The sequence below is a fragment of the Thunnus albacares genome, chromosome 9 (genome assembly GCF_914725855.1).
Source record: "Thunnus albacares chromosome 9, fThuAlb1.1, whole genome shotgun sequence".
Taxonomy (NCBI): Eukaryota; Metazoa; Chordata; class Actinopteri; order Scombriformes; family Scombridae; genus Thunnus; species Thunnus albacares.
This window is the reverse complement of record NC_058114.1, coordinates 5,472,467-5,496,511: the sequence shown is the minus strand read 5'-3', so window position 1 is coordinate 5,496,511 and position 24,045 is coordinate 5,472,467. Positions and strand designations below refer to the sequence as shown.

At 39.9% G+C, this 24,045-nt stretch overlaps 1 protein-coding gene across 2 annotated transcripts in view; it reads left to right on the top strand.

Annotated features, from left to right (window-relative positions):
- The window catches only part of LOC122988757 (carboxyl-terminal PDZ ligand of neuronal nitric oxide synthase protein-like), a 190,284-nt gene that overhangs the window by 43,459 nt on the left and 122,780 nt on the right, over positions 1–24,045 (top strand). Inside the window, exon 3 of one of the 2 annotated variants that reach the window (XM_044361348.1) lies at positions 21,628–21,720. In XM_044361348.1, coding sequence (XP_044217283.1) covers positions 21,628–21,720 — 93 coding nt within the window. Of the gene's footprint in view, positions 1–21,627; positions 21,725–24,045 lie in introns of those variants that run through there. The other variant, XM_044361349.1, reaches the window with a different exon arrangement.

The following is a 24,045-nucleotide window of genomic DNA, read 5'->3' as shown; positions in this document are numbered from 1 at the left end:
GGCAAAAATTTCCGTAGTTGATGAAAAGTAGATATTAACAGACATTAATCGCATTCATTGGTCATTCAGAATCTGCTGAATAACCCTAAAGCTTCTCTGATAGTGGAAATACTTGTTGCAGTCGTAAGTCAGTCGTATCTCAGTTCTGACTGAAACCAGAAAAACAAGGCTGTTTATCCATCATGATGGGCATATAGATTGCTATTCAGCAGACCACAAGAAAGGTGTGGGCTGCAGTTGATTCACAAGATAACTGATTGTACTGGAATGCACCACTCGAGACTTCAGATGCTTTACCACAAAGTAGGAAAAATAAATACAAAAAAACATTTTTTGGGAGGCGGCAAATCTGATTTATATATAACTGTATACAAAGTGGTTGAAACTAGCTCCACTTCCAGCAGCTACAACAGTAACATGCTGCTCTAACACTGATGCTTCACTATTAATAATGTAATGATGTCATATATAACAGTATATCAGTCAGAGGGACCAAACCACTAGTTTTACTGCAGTACTGATACAGTTTTCTCCCTCCAAACTGGTTCTTACGATGTAAATCTCTGGGGTAAAGACTGAAAACTGCAAATCTTCTGCTCTGTGAGACCTCAGCTCTCCATCATAGTTAATAAAACATATAATGCCATGCAAATACGATGACTGCACAGAACATTTTCATATTCAATACTGAAACAAAGTGGACCTTTAGTGATGCAGTGGTGCTATCAAAGGGTAAAATATAAATCAAAACCTACGCCATCGATATCCCATGTCAGACTACTGTTAACCCTTTGGGTCAAGCCTAAATCTGGATTAAGGAATGGAGTACAGTAAGATTCAGGGTTATAGCTAGATGTATTGGTCCAAAGATAATCAATTCACAATTATATAAAATTGAGAAGAGAAGGAACCAAATAATGAGAATTTTGGCTTGAAAAATGACTTAAACAATCAAAGTAGTTGCTGATTAATTATCTTTATATCTACTTAATGAATAATCAGCTGTTTTTTTTATCCACTCCAAACTCAGCCATACTAAATACTGTGTCAGGCAGATCTTTGCTGGGGTAAAAAAATGTCTCTCACACAGAACACGTGTTTTGTGTTTACAGTGTGTTGGAGATACAGAAAAAACTGGTTAGTTGGGTTTGCTATCAACAGATCATACAAGGAAAAAAAATGTCAGTACTACCAACACTGACCTACAAACGCTTCAGAGTTACTGTAGAGTAGTGCTGAAACACAGCCAATCAACTAATTAAACAATGCCAACAACAAGTCAAAATCCCAAAGAATGTAAATGAATATTTTCAGTTTTGGACTTAGTCAGACTAAACAAGCACTAAAAATGTCAGAGCTTTGAGAAATAATGATTGATAGTTGATCATGAACATAATTACAGCCCTTATTTAGAATTTGATTGAATTTCAGTTTTAATGTTAGAACTGAGGAACGCATTCTTCTGCTTCTCTACCAAAGGGCCTCCTCTCCTCTGGTTTTTGCCTGCTGGGAAACAAGTGGTGCAGCTGATAAGATTGTCGAACATGAAGCCTCCGGCCATAGCTCACCACAGCTCCAGTAATCACGCAGGTCCTCCTTAACTGCTGTGTTAGATGAAGGCGAGTACAGGCTGTTGGTGCTTCTTATAACAGCAATACCAAGAGATAAGATAGCACAGCAGAACAGAGGAAATCTTCTGCCACTACTGTCTAGAATATCCATAGCGATGCTGAAGAGTTGGTACAGCACATACACTGTGTATGTGTGTGTTTTGTGTTGTGTGTGTGTGTGACAGATAACACAGATCCCATGGCTCTCCGTGAGGTTCCTCCCTTGTCAGGGTGTTTTCAGGCTTTGTTAGGGGTTTCGGGCGGAATAATCTCAATGGAAGAGGAACAACTGCTGGGAAAAAGTGTATCCCGGAGCATCCTTCCTTCTCATGTGTTTGTCTTTTCTGTGAGCAGTGGCATGTCTGTGGAAATCCCAACCTCTTGTTCTTCTTCTAGTTGTGTATATGTGTGTGTGTACTTGTATATAGATGCCTGCAAGCATTCATGAGTATGGGTTTTTTTTTTTTTTTTTTTGCTTACTGCGGGGGTGTGTGTCTCTGTCTGATAAGTGGCAGCAGTGGCAGTCCAAGACAATAAAAAGACAATTTCCTTGACTCTGCAGGGAGCAGGAACGCTGCGGTCATCAGTCTGATGCCCACATTACTGTACGCCTTTTTAACAGGAGCTTTTATTGACGGAGGCGAAGTACTGACTCTGGTATTCGGTTAAGAAATAGCTTTTTTTTCCCCTGCAAGAAAAGTATTTGTGTGCACAGAGAGACATTTTTTCAAGAGAATAAAGTTAGTAAGTAGAGGGGTGTTCTGCAATTTTGGACATACAGCCACTTATTTAAGGCTCTCATCCAAAGTGCTTTACTTTAACCTGATTGAGCCTGGTTTTTAAAAAAAAAAAGCTCCAGTGGGAGAGAGGAACTCTGAACCCTGAAAGCACCGGTGCCTTGGTCTACCCAGTATCCAACAGCACTCCCGGTGAATCATAGCAGATCATACCGCATAGCTTTACGACACGGTAGCGGTGAGGAACAATGATAATCAGTTACATAACAGGCATTTTCACATTTTCAGACTAGCAGACTGGAGGTAAATAATAGCCAGTGTCACATCCAAACAAGTCTAATGGCCGATAATGAGCAACTAGTCATTGCCAGGACAAAACAATTGATGGTTCTGCTCTATTTTCTCTTCCTGTCTTGTTTCCTCAGTAAGTTTGGCGTAACAAGGATTGTGATACAAGCCCAAATACAACAAAAACACATAATTTCTGTTTCTGTCGCACACATGCATCAGGAGGGAAGAGCACTCACATTATTCATTTTTCTGAATATACTCATGTTTGCATCTGTCAGTTGTAAAATATAAGTTTTGTAAACTCATTTCAAAGCCTATATACTAGTGTTGACCTACTGTTATTGATATATTATCGTTAGATATTGGTATACAGTACAGTTTTTATGCATTCTGCCATTCATAGCCACTGCACCAGTCCTCATTGTGTTCTTCTGCTGCTGGGGGTCTGACCATCAAACCACAAGTATAACCCTTGATACTGAATTTCTCTAGTTTCAAAATCTCAAAAACAACAGGCCAGTTTCCTTCAGTGGGGTGCTGGGAAAGATATTTTTCATAGCAGATGTTATGACTTGTCATAGCAGGAAAAACACAGGTGTAAGTGATACATTAACTATGTCTCTGTTCCATTTACGTGACCAGTAAGTCGAGCCAGTGAGCTAGCACGCACAATACGAGAGCCATAAAACCTGCACACGTAAATGGCATGCAGCCATTATTCATGTTATAAATTACACATGTGCCTTTTTCTGGCTATGACATATTAAAACATCTTGAATAGCAGCGGTTTGCGCTCTTGAAACCGAGCTTTTCAAAAGATCGTAGCCAAAAACAACAGCCCAATCTCATAAAAAGATCTTTTTTATCAAATGGGAATTTTAAAATATCTCCCTTGAATAAGGTCTGTTGGTTAGTTGTATTGCTGCAATGCAAGATAGGAGACTAATGTAACCTAGATTCTACTTCCCCCCCCCCAAAAAATTACGCTTAAATAAGCCTGATTGGAACATCCTGACACATAATAGCAGCGGCAGTAAAGGCTCTGAGGTTGGGAAATATGAATCTTTCATAGCGCAGGTATTCAACATTCTAATGCAGAACCTACTGGTGGAAGTGTCATTCTTTATGGGTTAATTTCAGCAGCGGTGACTTGGAGACATGTGAGGAGACGGCTGCTATAATGAATGAAGCCAGGCACAGTCAAAATCCTGTGGAGACCTACTTCAAAATCTAAGTGAACTTAAATTGCAGCAGTAATTTGGCCTGTTCCAACAGGATAATTATGACCTGAACCGTGCATCAACACTGGAATGACTTCAAAAGGTTGAAATCCCTCAAGAACGTGTAAGTGTGTGACTGACTTGAATCATTCGTTGCGTAACGACTTGAAGATATCACCTCATAGACACTCGCAGTTTTGAGTAAATCCTCAAGTAGGAATGTTTGAAAATACCAAAATCCGGACGTGCCGAACTGATGCAGACATCTCAAAACTGGAACTTGGAGCTGTAAACACTCAAGAGACTAAATTATTATCATTACTTATTAAAACACATACTTCCTCTTCATTTCCACTCATTTAAAACATTCATTTGAATTCAGGGTGCAGTTCCTGACAGTGCAGAAAAGGTGTTCCACTAACTTAAGCCATGGTATCTTTTTTAAGAGGTGATGAAGAGTTCAGATTAAATAATTGTGTGTTGAAATTCCTTCTCTGGTTTCTTTATTTACCCCAAGACCTAATGGACTGTTCTTCTTCAGGCTTCCCTTGTTGGCAAGAGCCGCTGTCGATATTTCCCCAACTAAAAACTACCTTTGTAATACTACCCTAATAGTACTTTTTGTCAGCAAAAGGGGAAGCTGACTCTTCCTCAAAAGCAATGGCATCCTGCTAATCCAATGCTAATTGCTCTTGTAAAACACAAGCTTACCGCTATTAATAATGTTGTACTGGTGATACATGACACATTTTATATGATCTACTTTGAGTGATTTAATAAATGCACTGCACTTTGCAGTCCCCTCTAGAAGCAATATTTCACCCTGAGGTGCGTTTGATGTGTACAAATAGGATGTCCGCCTTTAGTGCCCGTCAGGTACATTGTGGGCGACTTCATTAAACTGGCAATTAAAGCTGTGAGAGCTGATAATCCTTTGCAGCGTCTTCAGAAGGGCTTTATCATGACAGTCAGCCAGTTACTGCTCGGCCCACGCTGTAATTTAATTCCAGTCAAGACCAGGTTGTCAAGAGCAGAGATTCCTCCCAGTAATTGGTCGTCTCACGTTGTTACTTTTCCATTTGTGTGTCTGTACATGTGTGTTTCTTACTGAGGCGAGGAGAGTTGCTGTGCGGAGCTTTAGTAACACAACAAAGATTTTTCGAGTGTTTTGTGTGTGCTTTGGGCATTGTTCTCTTGTGTTCTGGAGTGAAAATGGTTCAACGCTTTGGCTGGCTTTTTGTTGAGGTTTCCAGTCCGATGTGTGTTGCGGTGCTGTGATATGGAGGAATGCTAGTAGCAGGGGATGTGCGGCCTGACATCGTGGCTCCACAATAGTGTCAATACAGGATGCCATGACTTTCTGAATCAACAACCCCAAGTCCCAATGGAGTTGGCCAACTTCTAAAACATTTGTTTTCCTGGACACCGTCCTCACCAGTAACCCGAAACATCGGTTGTTGGCTCACAACACAATCTATGAACAATGTCTGATGTTTATGCTTCCCTGACAAGCACACTCTTGTGGTTGGAGACTACTGGTGGTATCCCGGAACCAGTTTCTCCTAACCATAACCACAATGTTTTCCTAAATTTAACAAAGTACACACCAAAGATTAAAGGTGCTAACTTAAATCAAACATGGTTCTTTAGATCCACAAATAACTTTTTAGAAGTTCTTTAAAAGCCCTCAAAGGTGCCTCAAACAAAAAATGGTTCTAAAAGGATGAAAGGTCTTCAGTCAGTAATAGTTATTTTTAGAACCACAAAGCATTTTGGAGAACTATTTAAGTTAACTATTTAACCATTATTTTTCAGTCTATAGTTTGTTTAACCATGACGACAATCTTTGCCTACCTATAACCAAATAGTATTAGTAGTACTATAGTACTATACTATAGTATTAATTTAACTAAAGCTGCAACTAACAAATATGTTTATTATTGATTAATCTGCCGATTTTATCACTTTGTCTATAAAATGTCTGAAAATAGTGAAAACGCCCATTATAATTTCCCAGAGTCAGCCCAGAATCCAAAGATATTCAGTTTACTGTCATGTGTGACAAAGAAAAGCATAAAATCATCACATTTAAGAAGCGTAAAACAGCACATTTATTGGCATATTCGCTTAAAAAATAACTACAACGATTATTTGAGTATCAAAAGAGTTGCAGACTATTTTCTGCAGCTCTACTATGTACTCTGTGTTTACTTTGTTTCGCCTATACACAAAACAGTGGTACTAGAGTTGTACAGAATACTTTAGAGGTTAAACCTTTTGGCAGAAATGCAACAAATAATAAAAGAGAGTGCAGAAGTGTCTTTAAGACCTGTCTCAGTCTGCATCCTTTTGTCTTTGCTCTTTCCATCTCCTTATACTCTCATTGTGCTCGCCTCCTTTTTTTTTTTTTTTTTTTTTACTTAGTCTGCCTATATGATTTATTCAGACTGCAGACAGCGCCTTGAGTCCATCAGAGTTTGAGTAATAAAGGGGCCCAATGCTGGAATAAAAGACTTTTATTAGCTGCACGGTGAAAGGATCAAACCTCCCTGCCATACTGCAGACTTTAATAATAATAAAAAAAAAAACCCGAACGTCTACAGAGAAGAGCAGCCACCCCACATTAACGTAACTGTAGCCTGTCAGTCGGGCTGGGACCACCGATGTGAACACTCACACACACACGTACACATTAAGAATGTCATTGATGTGTCAAGAAAGAGTCTGGGGTATGACTGACTGGCAGCCTTAGACATGGTAATGAGTGTCTCTTTGGACCAGTTCACTTCTTCAGGAACGGTTGGTGTAGATAAAGAGACAGTTTAAATCACCACTGTCTACATAATCGCAGCCTATATTCATACATTTGGCTCAGTGATCATTGGGAGTTGACTGTATTGCCAATGGTTTAACCGAACATGACGATTCATGTTATTAAATCCCATTTAAAACAGTATATATATAAAACAATATATATATATATATATATATATATATATATATATATATATATATATATGCATGGGTTTTGTTATTTGGAATTGCAAACTGCCTCTTCAGCAGAAATAAAGTGAATGAATTGAAAGCTTTTCTTGGCTTTCACTTTATTCCTAACTTTTTAAAGTTGTTGTTGGGAGTGTATTATCATGTGTGGTCCCAAACTGACTCTTTGCTGTCAAGGCCTTGTTTTTGTTGGGACTAATCCATTTCACAGGTACAAAGGAGATAAAGAAACACTGTTGATTTCAAATGTGACATATTTACAGACAGAAATAGCACAGTTAATGAAAGAAATGCATATAGAAGCTGTTTTCCATCCCTCTTGATATCATGCTGCGTATGATTCAAATGAGTAGAGGGAGGGGGGAAAAAAAAAGATTTTCTACATAACCTACTTTATGGCCCTTCAGGGTTTTCATCCTGCTGTGCTTTCTCAACAGGTTGTGTTGATACAAATGTGGGTATTCATGTGCCACCTCGTCCTCCCGATTTAAATTTGTATGGCACTGACATAAAAATAATGTTACCTTATTTTGCGGCTTCAGTTTTTGCTATCGACAGGTAATTTTTCTCCATAATTGAAAGTTCTCTAAGCCCTGCTCCTCTTAGTTACTGTCACCTGTCAAAGTTTCCATTCTTGCACAGCTTGATAAAGCAAATTCTTAGTAATTTTTGAAACAAGGAGTCCTTGATTTCACAGAGAGGTAGACCAAAGCAGGCATCTCATTTATAGCTGGCGGCTGAAATGACAACTGTAACCAGCAGATTTTAGCAGCTGTAGCTAACTAGCTAATAAATGAGAGTTGAGAGTTGTCAAATGTGTAAAGGGTTCTTAAATACGAATTTGATGGCTATCTACATGATATCATGCTAGACTGAGGCTAAATGTTCCTCACCTCATAAATAAAGGAGCAGTATTGTTCTTGTATTAAAGGGTAGAGCTAGTTAGTTCTATTATTATTGTGCGGTATGAGTAGAAAAAATGTACAATCAGACAATCTTTTCATTCTGATATAATCCCTGTTTGGATACTTAGCCGACTATAGAAAAACATACTTGGACATGAGGTTTGATTTTTATTTTACTGTCTGTATTTTCACTTTTATGACAGAAAAGACTTTGAGAACGATGACTAACCAATGAATCTGGCCAACATAAAGCAATTTCATGTAACATTTGCTGGAGTTGCTGGAGTGTAAACTTCTCAAAATCCAATAAAGAGCGGTGCAGAGCCTCTAACATTACCCTAAAATCTGATAGAGCAACTATATGAGGTGGGTGAATACCATACAGTGGCTGTTTCAGACCTGAACAGGGCTTTTTCATATGTAACCTGTAACCCCACAAAATAATGTAACACTGGCTTGTGATACGCTGGAAATAACATTACGTCAAAAACACGTTACGACTGTAGGAAGTAAGCTAGTTAGCTGGAGATGCTTACGTTTGAGCAGATAAACACACAACTCAATCCATGCTCACTCTTTAGCTGTAGTGTTAATAGTTTTGGAAACACGATTATAAAAAGACACCATCGTCCTACTATAGTCTCATGCACAGCGCTTTAATGTGGAGAAATCCAAAGCTGGACGGGTTAGTTACAATTGCTAAGCTATGATTGGACAATTGCTGTTCACGGTAGCGGTTTGGCAAATGGTCAGTTATACTATAATCAGGCAGTAATAAAGGTAATCTTTACCTCACACTTTTTAAATGTTACATGTAGTTTACTAATCGCTACTGTTTCAGGTTTGAATGTGGCTACTTGTACTCCAATTGGCCTTGATCATAGTTGATTTTTAGCCCAATTCTATAAATAATTCCATTAAATTAAATATAGTTGTGCCATCACACCATTACATAGAGATGAGTAGAATAAAATGATGCTCTCGTTTGGACGTAATCACTGGTTCTACTTTCATTTGGCATGAATGAAAGAAAGCTGTAATCTCTCTAACCAATGAGGGCCATTAGCCACTCCAGCTTTTATACAGCAGGGCCCTGAAAATGAAAGTGGGCTGGAAGTGATTTGTCGATACACACCAACTGCCTCTAAATTGAGTTTGTCTCTCTATCCTTTAGGGGAAGAGAGAGATTTTCCCCTCTGACATGGTTCAATAAAAGCAAAGAAAAGCGTCTGTAACTCATCTCCTGCTCTCACGATGAAGGTGGAGGCTGAAATGAGCTTGTATGACCTTAGCACCTTGCTTCATCTATAGTTTTGGTTGTAAAAAAAACTGTTCTCTGAAATCAGTCGTCTTATCAGAAGTTATATTTTCAGTTTCCCACAAACAAGTAGAAGAAAGACTGGTTGAAGAGCTTTTTAATAAGTCCGATCGTCATCTGGTGCCTCAGCAAGGAGGTCAGACAGGTATTGATTGGGTTGACAGGGATCTCTCATTCTCAAGTGAGACACACAGAGAGATCTCCCCGGTTCTTCAGATGTCATGATAAGCATCCGGTGCCTTTTTGAAGCTTATCTGTCTCTATGTACGGATCCCTATAACACGGGCACAGACGTATGACCTCAGAGAGAACAGGCGGAAAGAAAGAAAAGACATCAGTCAGGTGAGAGGCAGAAGACTTCGAAACTAGGAGCCGAGACGGGGAGACAGTGACGGAGTGAGTGAGGAGAGAGTCTTTAACTATGCATTAATGCTGTGACAATTGAGCAAAGTAAATGTCTCTTGTTTCCTACAGGACACAACAGGAAACTGTGCCAACTGTCTTTAAAAATCTCATCTATCAAGCCCGAAGAACTTACTTGTAGAAGGTTTTTTTTTTTCACACTGGATTCACAAATGTCTTAGTAAATGGATGCAGTCATTCAGGTTGTTCTGTTGGTCCACCACATTGTTCCAGACTCAAATAAGTCAATATCTGCTGGGTGGATTGTCATAATATTTTATACACACTTTCTTGCTTCCCAGAGTATGAATCCTACTGACTTTGATTCTGACTTTTCCTCCAGTGGGCTAATGGAAAAACCCTCTAAGTTCCAGAGAAACCAGGTTACGTGGGTTATCGGGAACCTGTTATACATGTAGCAACCATATTTCTTCCCTACCCCTGACCTTATTTTTCGAATCACGGCTGTCTTATTTTAACTGCATTAGTGATAGAAGACGCTGCTTTATGACTTTTTTTTAGCGTCTATCTGTGACTGACAGCACAGTGACAGGAGAGGACGGACAGACACACCAGAGCTTTTCCTCACACTGCGAAAGTGTCTGAATTTGACAAGAAGTCAAATGTTCAGCAGTGGAAACTGATTTATTTATACTCCTCCAGGCTACTTTATGTTAGTTTCTGTTTAAGTCGAACTTTGGATGGAATTACTTTAAATACGAGGACACATCGCTCCGTGTGATGATCCACTCTTTTCCATTCTCAGTGTCAAGTTTCCTCCATCATACTTGTGTGATGGGGTCATACTGGACCACGATTGGCTTCCAAACACATTGTGATGTCGCAAAATCCTGCTCATATGTACAAGCGTTCAACTCGGATTGAATTGAAGGTGAGCACAGAGAAACTTCAGCAGAAAAACAGTCCTTCTAGTGTCAAACTCTTCACATAAGTGACTCTGCACAGTGAAGCTCCAACATTCAAGTGCAGTAACAATGAGTATAAATTATTTTTGAATAGAAGGAGAGTTATTCTTCTATTTTTTTTGCAGCTCTTTGTATGGAGTGACATGCTGAAAAGAGAACTGTTGTACATCAGTTTAATGTAGAAGTTTTCTTGTTAGAAGTTTTATCTACAGACCAGTATGAACTTTTGTGTGGGTGTATGTGTTTGCGCCTAATGTCACAACATATATCAACATTAATTCAATTGCAAACTTTGGCTTTGATTTAAAGGCGCCGCTGCATCGCTGAGATTGATGGAACAGGACGGTCCTTGTAGCGTCTTTAACACAAATGGTTTTGGAAAATGAAATGCCTTTTCATAAACAACATCGCTTGAGATTGAGCGATGTACCGGTCTGTGTAGAAACGGGGAGGGAAGGAGGGGTGGCGGCGGGTGATGTTGAAAGAAAATATAAGGGAGGGAGGGGTGGGGGGGGGGGGAACCGAGAGGAGCAAGAGAGTGTAAATGATAGAAAGAATATGTTAAAGTGAGAGAGAGTGTCTCACAAGGGGTTAGGTGCTCTATCAATATAACCATGGGGAATAAAAAATGACAGTGAGGTAAGAGAGGGGGAAATGAACAGATCCACCGGAACGGCCGGCAGTAAAAGAATAAGATTAAGATGGATAGTTAAAAAGGCGGGAAAAAAAAAAAATTAGGGGGTTGATACAGTATATAGGTGAGAGAAAGTGATGAAGACTTTGTGTTTGACAAGAGAAAGAGATGTAGTGATGTTCGGAGTAAAGAAAGATCAGTGTCTCTGGGGAGCTGACATGGGAACTGTAGTCTAATCAACTGCAGAAGCTCTTCACAGATGAGTGGATGTACAACACTGGCACATTTCTTTAGTCACAGTAAAAACCCCTTGTAATTCCACTTGACCTGTTTTTTTTTTTTTGTTTCGAAGTGGAACCGTGTAAAGTGTCTCGTGAATGTCAAGAATCTCTGATCTGCAGACATGCATCGGCCAGTTTCAGAATCTCTGCGGTTCGAAGAAATTACAGCGTGTTTGTCGATGATAAAAACATACTGGTAGGGTCGCTGCTTCAATCTGACATTTGAACTATAATTTGAACGTCTGTCAGTCTGTTATCGTCCAAAATGATCCGTTCATGTTCAGTATTCTCAGTCTATAATTATAACGGCTTATTTGAATGTTTGTGGTTTGTAAAAGTGAAACTAGCTCACAGTAATGTGAACCTGAAGACAAATGTCAATTCTACAAACGATCATGATATATGGGGCTGTGTTCAAAACAAACTGATTGAATTACATGTTGTTTTTTTTTTCTTCATTTAAGCATGATTTCTTTTTTTTTTTTTTTAAAGTGCCCAATTATACTCGGCAGGTCTTCTGTTTGCTCTGTCATAAATTCAATCTAATTTGAGCTTAATTACTGTGTTTAGTGGGAATACAGGATGAAAAAGATGATGATAATATCAGCCTGTTACCTGGTCTGAACCTGACAGGAGCCAGCGTTATTCACGGCTCAGGGCTGGATCCAGGCTCATTTTTCTGATAAACAGATCATGCACGTTCTCAGTATGTATGTTGCTTTTTACAGTTAATATCTTTGTTTAACTTTGAAAATTGGTGCATACTGTGACAGCACAGGGGACTTGTTGGAAACACCCAGAATAAAACAGAGGACACAGACAAGAAAGAAATCAGACTGTGTCTTTTATAAAAGTTGTATCGAAGCAGGGGGGCAAAAATGAACTAAAGAAGAGTCTGTTTCTCTCTGCAGGAGCGCTTTAGTTTCTTCCTACCGTGAAGAACAGAGAGAGTCTTTTATATTGTAGCTGTGGAAGTCTGGTTCTTCCACTAACAGCTATGATTGTTGGTTTTTCTCCTCCTCCATCAGGATGTCCCTCTGGCTGTCCCCTGGGGGAAGTGTTGAAGGCTGCGTTCAGAGCGAATTTAGCCCGACTGGCCTCATTTATTTGCAGCAAAAAAAGCTGAACCCTTACTCAACCTTTTCCACAACCTGACAAGACACAAAGTTTAGCCAAGTACACATTCCTGGTTTACCTACTGTTTACCTTACCTGAACATAACTTTCAATTTAATCTGCACTCATAATATTGTTACATTCCGCTGAAAAAGGTGATTTTTAATAATTGATAGCATTACTGAGAGCTGAAGTTAGTGTTCAAGAACTCCAGCTCTCATGATTGTTATATTTGATGAGTGCCGATGAAATATTTCCTGTGAAACTGTCCTGCAACTTCTCACTATTGGTCAACTTAAATGCCAGCGTCCATATTTTAGTCATATAAGCCTGTGACGGCTGATATGTGGGCCTGGCACAGAATAGTAGGGATTAGTATCATGTTGTAGGAATACAGAAAGACCAGTGAAAAAATGAAGGCAGCTGAATACTGGAGGTACTGTACGTCAGGAAGCCATATGGGATATAAGTTAGTCACAGTTCATGTACATCTAATGTTGTAAATGGACACACATGACTATCAGCAGACCGTGGACGTTAACATTATTATTCTACTGGATGGAGAGTTAGCTTAGCATGCAATTTGAATTGTAGTGAAAGGAGAGAAAGAACACAGTCTAGCAGTGCACCTGCAGTAAAATGTAATGCAGGAGTGAGAGCAGTAAACTTCATGTGCTCTTTGAAGGTTATTGGAGTTCATCAAGCACCTAACGACAACAGGAAAGTTTGCACATTTAAGAAACCTTGACTTTCAACGATCTGAGCTGTTAATTAAACTTCATATTCTCACTATATCATTGCTTCTCCTTCCCCCCGTCTCTCTCCCTCTCTTCGTCTCCCTTTTTCTCGCCCTTTCTTCTCCCTCTATTATTCTTTACAGCCCTCTTTATCCTCTGCGCCTCTCTAGAGTAGACATGTCATTGAGATGGATCTGTACTCATGATTGGTCGGGGGGGAGAAACCTCGCTGCTCAAAAGGCAGCGGTTCGGAACAAATTGACATGAGGCTTAGTGGAGCTTCTTGGCCCGAGTGTTTTTGTGAGTGTGTGTGTGTGTGAGTGTGTGTGTGTGTGTGTGTGTGTGTGTGTGTGTGTGTGTGTGTGTGCACCCAGACAGGGGGGAAGGCCTGGCTGACTTAGCAGGACTGGACACCACGTCAGCAGAAACGGTGTCCCCCCCCCCTTGTATAAAATATGGACGAGATATAGACAACAAAAACACCATCATCATCATCTCTGAAAGGCTTTTGTCAATAAGCTAAATAAACAGCTTGTCTAACAGCAGACCAGGTAGCTCAGCAAACACACTCTCTCAGCTGCCGTATTGAGATTATTGAACAGTCACGTTGACCTCAGTGCTGTACTGACTGTATGTGTGTGTGTGTGTGTGTGTGTTTGCATGTGGCTGCATGTTTATTTAAAACTTTTATTTTGCCCCTCGCACACTCAGCTCCCCTCAATGAATCGCGGTCATCAACAGAAACGCAGGCTTTCATTGTGCTCTCCGGGCTCCCGATTGATATTACTGTGAGTGAAAATATCACCGCTTGCCGAGGGACGCTATTGTGTCGGCGCGTTGGTGTCTTTGTTGCCAAAATGATGGATTATAGCGGTTTAGAAGGAGGTAAGGACCTGTAGGAAATAACGACCTGTTTATCAGGAAATAGTTGACTGCAAATGTTAGACTGACTTATTTGCATGATGGATGAGCCTATTCTTTGACTTAAGTATTCATTTCATGTCAGTTTGTTTACATGTACGCTTATAACCCGTTCGCTGCAGGGCATACTGAAGTGGTCCATCTCTGAACCGCTGCACGTAAGGAAATCCTGTTTACTGTAGCACATAGCAGCGACACACAGGGAGCACACCCCTGTTCACACGAGACCAGGTTTACCTCAGACAGCTTGTGATTTGGTAGTGAAGTGGTACATTGTGTTCCTAACTGTATGTTTATCAAATGTGGAAATTGCACCATAGGGCTGCCACTCACAGCTCGTTATTTTCAATTAATGGATCAATATCTCTCTCATATTCTTTCTTCTTCTTTTTCAGCCTCATATGAGAAATATTATTCATGTCTCCGCCCAGTTACTGCAGTTACAGTACAGTTAAAGCAGCTGCCCCACACTACAATATTATTACAGTTTACATGAGTCCCATATGTTACCTGTAAGACTCGATAAAAAAGTATGCGTCTTAGTAGTTGTTCAGTTATAAAAACCAAGCGCAGCACGGAGCAGCTTCCCTGCCCGGCTGCTGATAGCGCCGTCAGCCGAAGAGTCGATCGCACTGGACGGTAGAGGAGGAGAACGTAGAGACTCAACGCATGTGTTTTAACAGTAGTTTAGCTGACTTTTCTGCATTTAACACGGGAGCTGAGCACGTCAGAGCCGGAGCAAGGAGCAGTCTGTCCACCGTTTCCATCACACTTATGTATTAAGGCCATTTAGAGACAAGAATCTGTAAAAGTTTACAGCCTGTAATGATGCTACCATGTGTTACTCTGTGTATAATAATGTGGCTAAAAAGTTGTCAGGTGTCCAGCTCAGTGTGATCACTGTAGACCCCCTCGGACCATCCCCCAGGAAACTAGTAACTCCTGGAGAACAATGGCTGCTCGAGTGGGTGTAGCTAAAAATAATCAAGATTGTTTTGGACAAGACAGTTTCAGAGTTGTTCTGTAAACATGTGGTGATAGACATTAGGTCATAGTTACTTTTTTTAGATGAAAACAACAGACCTGATGTGCAAAACCCTTCAATGTGAATCAGCATCTCAAGAATTTCTTTTGTGTTGAGAATTATTGAGGCTGCAGTTGAAACGAGCAGTTTAATAGCGTTTCATGTGTGCGTTCACGAGGCTGATCTAGTGGAGACATTTGGGATTATCCTCAATGACCTAAACTATGTTGTGAGCTGTCATCTGTTCTCATTAAAACACCCTCGACTGGTGCGGGGGGGGGGTGGGTTGCTGCATTCAGGGGGGAAAAAGTCAGACTGAATAAATTGCCAGCGGTGTAAAAGGAATACTTGTGCGGTTCCTCAAGTGCAGCGGGTTTCTCTGGTACAAGTGTTTTAATTACATGCATTCATATTCTCATATTATACAGATAGATGCGGCGGTGATATTATAAATCATATCGCCGCTGCCGTATCTCGGAAGACGAAAGCACCAGGGAGTGTGAGAGCTGAGCGGCGGTTGATGTGGATCCAATGATGGGGCCGTATCAGACAGGAATAGACAGGCTTATTAGAGATAAGTGCTCTCTGTCATATTATGCTGTATATACTTAGCAAGTCAAATCCTGCATAAAATCTGTTAAATTGCTGCTGTAATCATCTCTACGGAGGTCAATCATGCAATCCATCAGGCGTTCCGACGTTTAGCCTAAATATTGCATGTGTGGCACAGTCAACATCACAACAGATTACAACACATCCATAAAACCAACCATAAAACTCTGACGCATAAGCGTTGAGAATTACGACCGCTTAGCGCTTCAGCTTTCTCTGTGTATGTATGAAAATATGTTTTAAAGGATAAGGCTGCAGATTTTCTATATTCTTCTTCTTGTCAACAATTTCAAGTGCAGCCAAACCAACATGAACTCATCCTACCTACAGTTATTGTGTGCCAAAGCCGGATGTATCTTATCTCAAAAACTATTAAAGAACACGTCAACGAGCCTGCAGTGTCACATGTTCCTCTTACGTCTTCTGGCATCTGCTTCACAAGGAGCTTCTTCTTCTTCTCTTCAGGGACGAAGGAACATGTCACCCAGTGCAGCTGTGGGGCTCATTGATGTGTTTTTAATCGTTTTTTTGTACAACAACCAAGGTCAACAGCACAGAGGAATAAGATGTATCAGACTTTGGATACTTGATACATTGTCGGTTTGGCTCTCCACATGAGATTTGTTGAAAATAAGAAAAATATAGAAAATCGCCAGCTTTATCCTGTAAGAGCTGGAGTGTGTATATGTGTGAATTGTCCTTTTGTTGAGGGTATCAACAGGTTGTTGAGTACAGTGATTAGTCAGAGAAAGACGGCTACATTTTCTTCTCTGGAGATTGTGTTGCTGAAGGAGTTTTCATGGCAAACAAACATGATATTCTTTACATTCAGAGTTTCTCATCAGGTTTCCTTTCATGTCATCCATTCAGCTTGTCATTGTGATCATTTTAGCCTATTTCTTGTTGAAAGGAAGGGTTATTTTATTTTGTTATGCCTTACCCATCAGTAGCAAGTTATCGTTTTGTCTCTCCAAGGTCGTTTTGAGTCCACACTGAAGCCAGTAAGGGTTGTTAGCAGAACTTCAGGACGACTGAAAAATGTTTCTGACAATCTACTTTCAACAACATGTACAGCTGCATGGATCTCATCCACGCTTCTCATTATGTTTGTTGATTTTTGGGGTTTTGTTTTCTTTTCTTTTGCTATTTTTCATGGATGTAGCTATATAGCTAGCTACTAAGATAATGATCCTATTCTTAATGCTAGCTAAAAAGCTCTGATTGGTTTATTGTTTCTCCAACTGGGAGAAATAACCATCAGTGGGCTTTTTCTAAATCTCTCAACAAATCAGAAATATGGCTGGTGTGTCCTTAAGGTTCAATACATTTCCTACTTCCATTTTCATGAATGCTCTGTCTCAATGTTTGCAATGGAATTTGTATTATGGTCACAAAAAGGGAAGACAATGAAAGCACACACAGACATCTGCAGATGAACTATATTATGGAAAGGTAACACACACACCAAGGGTTGTAGTGAGGTGCTGATCCAAAATCTCAAATCTGATCTGAGATATACACACACTTTCTCTGTCAGTCAATGAACAATCACATCACAGTCAGTTTAGTTTTTACCCCGATGTTAAGCAGCTGATCGGGTTCCTGGCTGGCTTTGTTAAGTTGCTTTTTGCACAGAGCGATGCTGACAAGGCCCTGAGTTCTACTGCAGCCAACTCATCCACATACTGTCAACACAAGCAGAAGTATGTATGTACCTGATGACACACAGCTGAATATTTCAAATGCTCTAGTTTTTTTATTTCACTCTGAGGGCTGACATGAGTCAAGGCCACATCAAACAGTTATTGTAGATGTTTTATACCGAAAATGTGAATCATTGCAGGTTGTGAATACATGCTGATGAAATTACCTTTATTTTCATTGCTGTGTGGGTGCAGTACAATGAAACAAATCCCAATGTGTTTTCATGTTCTTACCGTAACGGGCAAAATTTGTGCTCGCTGTAATTGTGGAGAGGCCAAAAAATCCCACACACAGTCGATGTCTTTTATTCATATCATTTGGGTCAACGTTACTTTTGTTTCCTGGTTTTTTTGGGGGGAGTTTTTGATCTAATGTCCACCAGACCTTATAGAGTTGTGAAGTGATAAGAGCTCTTTCAGGCGCCTGTTGTTCCAGAGGTAAAAATCTCATTCATTTTTCCCACAGATGTCATTTGACTCACAGTTTGAGCGTTACCGCTGCTCGGATCAGCATGACAGTCTTCAGGTTACATCATCAGTACAAAAGATGAACAGCTGTGTTAGAAAATATACAAGATACAAGACTGTGTACATAAAAAGTTCAGGGTAGAAGTTGGCTACGACTCCCAGGGTGCATTTTAGCAAGAAACAGCCAATCTCAGAGCTTAAAATCTGGTCATTTGTACTGCTAACGGCAGGCGGAAGCTAAAGATTACAGTGTTGAGAAAACTTGACTTTACAATCTGCAGAATGAATCAGTTTACTTTTAATTTCTGGGCCATTTTTAAGTGAATTCAGTAACTACGGCGACGTGTTTTTGTTTACAACTTCAACGATGAAGTGTTTTGAATTCACTACTGCTCTGATTCAAGCCCATGGCCTCTTTTCCATAGCAACGGCGGCTGAGGCTCATGGGTATTATAGTATTCTCAGCCGTCCACCGTGTCAAAATCACAGACGAACCGTGATTTCTCAGAAATGAAGATGAAATAATTGAAACTGGCGCGGTCTGTCAGTATAAACCTTTAGGATCATTACATTATTCGGGAGAGTCCTGGGTTTTCATTTCAGGTTTCTCCCGTTGGGTTTGTATTCTTGATGTCCCCTTTACATAAACAAAGAATATGTTCTGTATGTAAATGTATTCCTGTTCTTCCTCTCATCTCATTACTCGCTCTGAATCTCAACAACTGAAGCATTTGAGAATTTTTCAGAGCTGTTTTAAACATAAGGCGAATGTTTCTCCACTGCTTTCTTTCTTTTCTACAAGTTAGAAGCAGCTAAATTAGAGAAAATTGAGTCAATATCAAGTAAGTCCAGCGCGACATTATAGAGAAGAGAACAAAGGGCAGTCTATTGACAGAGAGGGTTGACTGACAGCTACAATTGCAGGAATATTGATTGACAGGAGTTGCCAGAAAGCAGGTGGGAAACATGACATAAGGTTCAACAAAGTATCCAACTTCTGATTTGATTTAGAGGTGAATTCAATCACCGCAAGTAATAAACACAATCAGACGTTGCCTTTATACCGACAGTGTATGACATTGCAGATTTTTAAAGTGATGCAGGAAACCCCGAGCGACAGCAGAAGGTCACTTTTGAAAGTTTGAAGGACTTCATTAAAACTGCGGGTCAACTAAATGTTTTTCTGTTTAGTGTTTGGTGGAGTTCAGCCATCATCTGAGAGTTCAGTCTGTCTACACAGAGTTCTGTCTCACTGCTGTTTTCTCGCCGTCTTCGGTTTCGATTTCTCACTTCCTCGCACTGAGCTGATTTCCCACGAGTATCAATACCTGAGACGTGAATTCAATTTGAGCAAACAGGATGAATCTTTCAACGTTTTAGTACAGGAGGCGTCGGAACACACAGGCTTACAACACGGTTGCTTTTCTACATAACATCTCCAGCACGGCATCAATGAGCATCCAGGTTCAAAAAGCACAATAATGTATCACCCAGCGAGAAACTCCCAATTAGCCAACTGGGTGCAGAGCGCTGATAGACAGAAATAGACAGACAGTACTTTGAGCAAATATTTCTCCAGGCTACCGTGACTGGTGGTTCCACACAATTCAATTACATCTCACACTCAAAGGATATTATTAACATGCAGGGTATGGCGTTCAGAGCCAGGTAGGCACGTGTGTTTGCATATGTCCCTCCTTGCACATGAATACAAACACAGGATTGCTACATTAATATAAAAACCAGGCAAAAGACACATTTTATGCCTGCTCTGAATTTCATATGCCAACACTTTGCAGTGTGTTTCTATACAGTATTTACTGTGGTTGCCCGCAGCAGTGCTGTTGTTTGACAGCGCTCGCAGGCAGTGGAGTCTATGGAAGCTGTCTCAGCCTGATCTATGGTGTTTAAATTGACTGTGACAGAGGTCTGGAGACCATGCTAGTATGCTCATACACCAGGGCTGTTTGTCATTTTCTGTAACAAATCTGTTCATCATTAGTGTGAAACGTTGGATTGGAGCAGATGGGAATGCCTGCTCCGTATATACAGTTCAGTTTCTAAATGTTTCTGAACATGTACTTGAATGGTGAACCTGGACTGCAGTCACACCTGGACCTGAGTTCACTGTCACAGTTGTCTACAGTTGACCACAAAGTAGTTTCACTCAAGCTCTCAGTCAGGGTTAAGTGCCTCATTCAACAGAATTTAATGGTCATTCAGTTTCTCCTGCAAGCTTTGAATGATCTTTCATCAGTCCGTCTACAGCTGAATACTGAAACTCACTACTTTCTGAAAAGTGACTCAATTGTATCTTAGTACTGATTATCGAAAACAGAAAGTATGAAAGCTGGCCTATAATTCTTGGCATTAGTTATACTACAACATCTTGTATGATGGTCATAGCGTTAAATGCTATGGGAAGAGTTGTGTCATGCATACAGCTGTGTCCATCTTGTATCTTGCACTGTCTGTATTATATTTAGGTAAAGTTCTTATATGGCTGTTTGCATTAAGAGAATGTTAAATATTGATGCATCTGAGAAGTTTAGTCTATTTTGTCAACATAGAAATATTTTGTAATACTGCTCTTTTATTGGCACCAGCACTGAAGTTTTAAATTTACTAAGTTGGGCTGCAACTAACAATTATTTTCATTATCAACTACTACTGTATATAAAGCAGAAAATATTCACATTTGAGAAGCTGGTGTTAGAGATTTTTTCTTTAAAATATGAGTCAAAATGATTAATTGATTATCAAAATAGTTGTCGATTAATTTTCTGTCAATTGGCTTATCGATTAATAGGGTAATTGTGTAATCATCTTATCGTTGCAGCTCTAATACCCCGCCCTAACACCGTGTCTACACAGAACATGTAGCTAGAGCAGCAGCAGCAGCATCCATCTGTGTGTTTATATTGGAGGTGTTCAGGTACAGTGTTGAGCGTAGGTCACACGTGCGCTTCGAAGGTGCTGAGAGAGAATAGACTTGAAGCCTAAAAATACGCTTCAGGTTTCATGACACATGAGCTGTTATGCGGGCTGTGTTGATGAACATAGAGGCGTACTACTCCGTCAGACGTGCGTGAGACACACAACTGTGGCTGAAACAGTTACAGTATTTTTTCAAAGCATCGGTGGTGGACATGGCTCAACAGTTTGGCAGCAAATTTATAAAAACTGCAAATTTTCAGACGGCTCTGTATGCGATGCGTCACATATTTGAGAACTACTGTGATGTAACAGCACACAGACACATAGAAACCCTTTTCAAAATTCATTCAGAAGTCATTTTTCTCCTTTGGTGGTCTGGAAGGTCATCCGTCCTTTGACATTTTCAATCTCAGGCTAGAGCAGTTCTGAATTTCTGACACAATCAAACCTAATGTTCTGATTTCTGCAGCTTCTCACGGGAACAAAAAATCAAAGATCACATTGTCTCTGGTTCATCTGTTAGTTTAAGAAATCCCCCTTGAATGTCATGGCTTTAAACCCAAGTTATCATGGATGTAGAAGACACGTCTGTTGCCTTGTAACTGTGTTTCTTCATATTCTGATCCTGCCCTTTGGTGCAGAATGCTATTTTCTGCCTCCAGACATGACTCATCAGACTGACTTCAAGCTCTGACAAATATTTTTGAGAGGATGTAACAATGTCTCTGTCTACCTTTTATCCCTCAAAATATTAATACATCTCTGTTTGTCTTCTCTCTGCAGTATGAGTTCAAGGTGAAAAACATCAAAAAGAAAAAGGTCAACATCGTGGTATCTGTAGACGGCGTGAAAGTCACCCTGAGGAAAAAGAAAAAAGTGAGTGACCTTTCCTTTGAACTGTTCTTCTCCCTCGCTGCATTTAATGTGTTGTGGTATTGTCATTTCTACCCAAAAACATTTGGTATACGACATAGTTTATGTTATATTCTTATCAAACAACCAAACACTCTTGCTTACAAGAGGAAAAAGAATTATTTCCTGTATCCTGTATGCATCAGGGGGGTCATGATCGATCCTTGTCTTAATTAGACTGCAGACAGGTGAAAATGGAGAGCCTTTAGTGGGATGGAAAAGAGTGAGGGGAGATGTAGAAATAAAAAAAGAGAGACATGTTGAAGAGCAAGGAGAAGAGGGGAACAGACAGAGGGTGTTAAAAAGATGAGAAGAGAGCAGAGAAGACATGAAGAAATAGATGGTGGTGGAGGGGGGAGGGAGAGGGGGAGAGGGGGGTGATGTGCTGAGTCTGGAGACAGGTGGATGTGTGTTTCCAGGTGTGGTGAGGCTGACAGGCTCTAATCCGCAGAGACAGAGCGGAGTCGACCGAGAATCACAGAGAATCTGAAAAGGAGGAAAACCCAGTGGATGGAAAGTTCACTTCATGGTCCTGTCCGTTCTCTTTTACTGGCATTTAATTCCTCATCTCAATTCATTAATCCAAGCTGCTCAGCTGGACAGAGCCCTCTAAAACGTATTTAATATTCAGTATGAAAGTAGAGACCTTCATCTCCTGTTTAAACTACATGGGTGTTGCTATATTCAGACGGAGTATATGTGCCAGACCTGAGGCTCTTATTATTATTATTGGACGTTGGAAGGGAGATATGGTTGCTCACAAATCTGACTGACTGACACCTGATGGCTGTGAAAAGGTCACAACGGCCAGATTTTCTCAGCTGGTTTGCCATCTGCTCAGAAATCAAATTTCCCCGGTTGCTCAGGGCGATAAGGTATGAATGGACGTCCTATGACTTGTTGATCTTGTGTGGGATTAGGATGCAGACTTTAATCCCTTTTGAATTTACTGTACAAAGCTACGACCACAGCAAGGAAATTTGATCAAATTCTAATGAAAATGTCAGATTTACTTCATACTTGAAATATATTTTTATCAAAATCTAATTATAGTGATCCGCTTTAAATGATAACATGTATTGAAAGGTTTGTGCTCATCAAACAGTGAGTACAATCACGACTATCAGCTAATTTGCATGAACTCAAAACTAAAGCGATTATTTTCATTATCAAATAATCAGTCCATTATTTTCTCGATTAGTAGATTTGTCGTTTGGTCTATAAAATGTCAGAAAATGATGAACAGTGTTGATACCTCTTTCCCAAAAGCCCAAAGATACATCCTCAAATGTTTTGTTTCGTCCCAACCAACAATCAACCAGAGTTTACCATCATAGAGGCAAAAAAAAAGCTGAAAATATTCATATTTCAGACACTAAAACAGGGGAATTGGCGCATTTTTTCTTAAAAAAATTACTCAAACTGATGAATTGGTTATTATAATAGTTGGCAATTAATTTTCTGTTGATTGACTAATAAATGAATCAACTAATCATTGCAGCTCTGTTGAACGGATGCCACAAAAGCAGATGTCTTGACCTTGACTTGACTAGATGTACACAGTACATCACAGATAAACATTAGCATCTCATTAAAATGATGGGGCTTAATTGAGTTGTCTAAATGGTCCTCTATGGAGCGGTCTATTCATTACACCAATATAAATACTCAATTTTCTAAGTGCGTGTGGACCTGAAAGCCTGTCTGCATATCGGTGAGGATAGTGTAACATTTGGATATTATGTGGAATATTATTGTAATGATCACATACCATTATAGTGATTTTATTTGGGTAGAAACATTTTGTAAATAACATCCAGACTATAAATCTCTTTGCTAAATCTCAAACAAATGAAACTCTTTTAGGGTTAGTTGCTCCTCAGGGACGCTTGACTCACCACAGTTATTCAACCAACGCTTGCAAAGATTTCATGAATTTTATAAGCTGTTTAATTAAAGATGTTGTCAAAGAGAAACCTGTTTCTTATCAGAATGGGTTGATATTAACATGCTGATAACTGATATTAATTAAAAGATAAGTATCGATTGAATATTTCAAATTATATAGTCACCCGTTGTGAATCCAAGTCAACTCTACTTGTAGAACCAGCAGCTACTCAGGAAAGGTTTTTCCGCTGGTCCATTTCGAATTGGAGACAAAATTTTGAAGCTGTGACGTCCTCTGCTTTGCATGTCTGGAAAGAGAGAAGATATGATGGAAGCGATTTGAATGAATGTCTCATATGTCTCGTGCTAGCCGATGGAGTAAATATTAAAACCATCATCTAA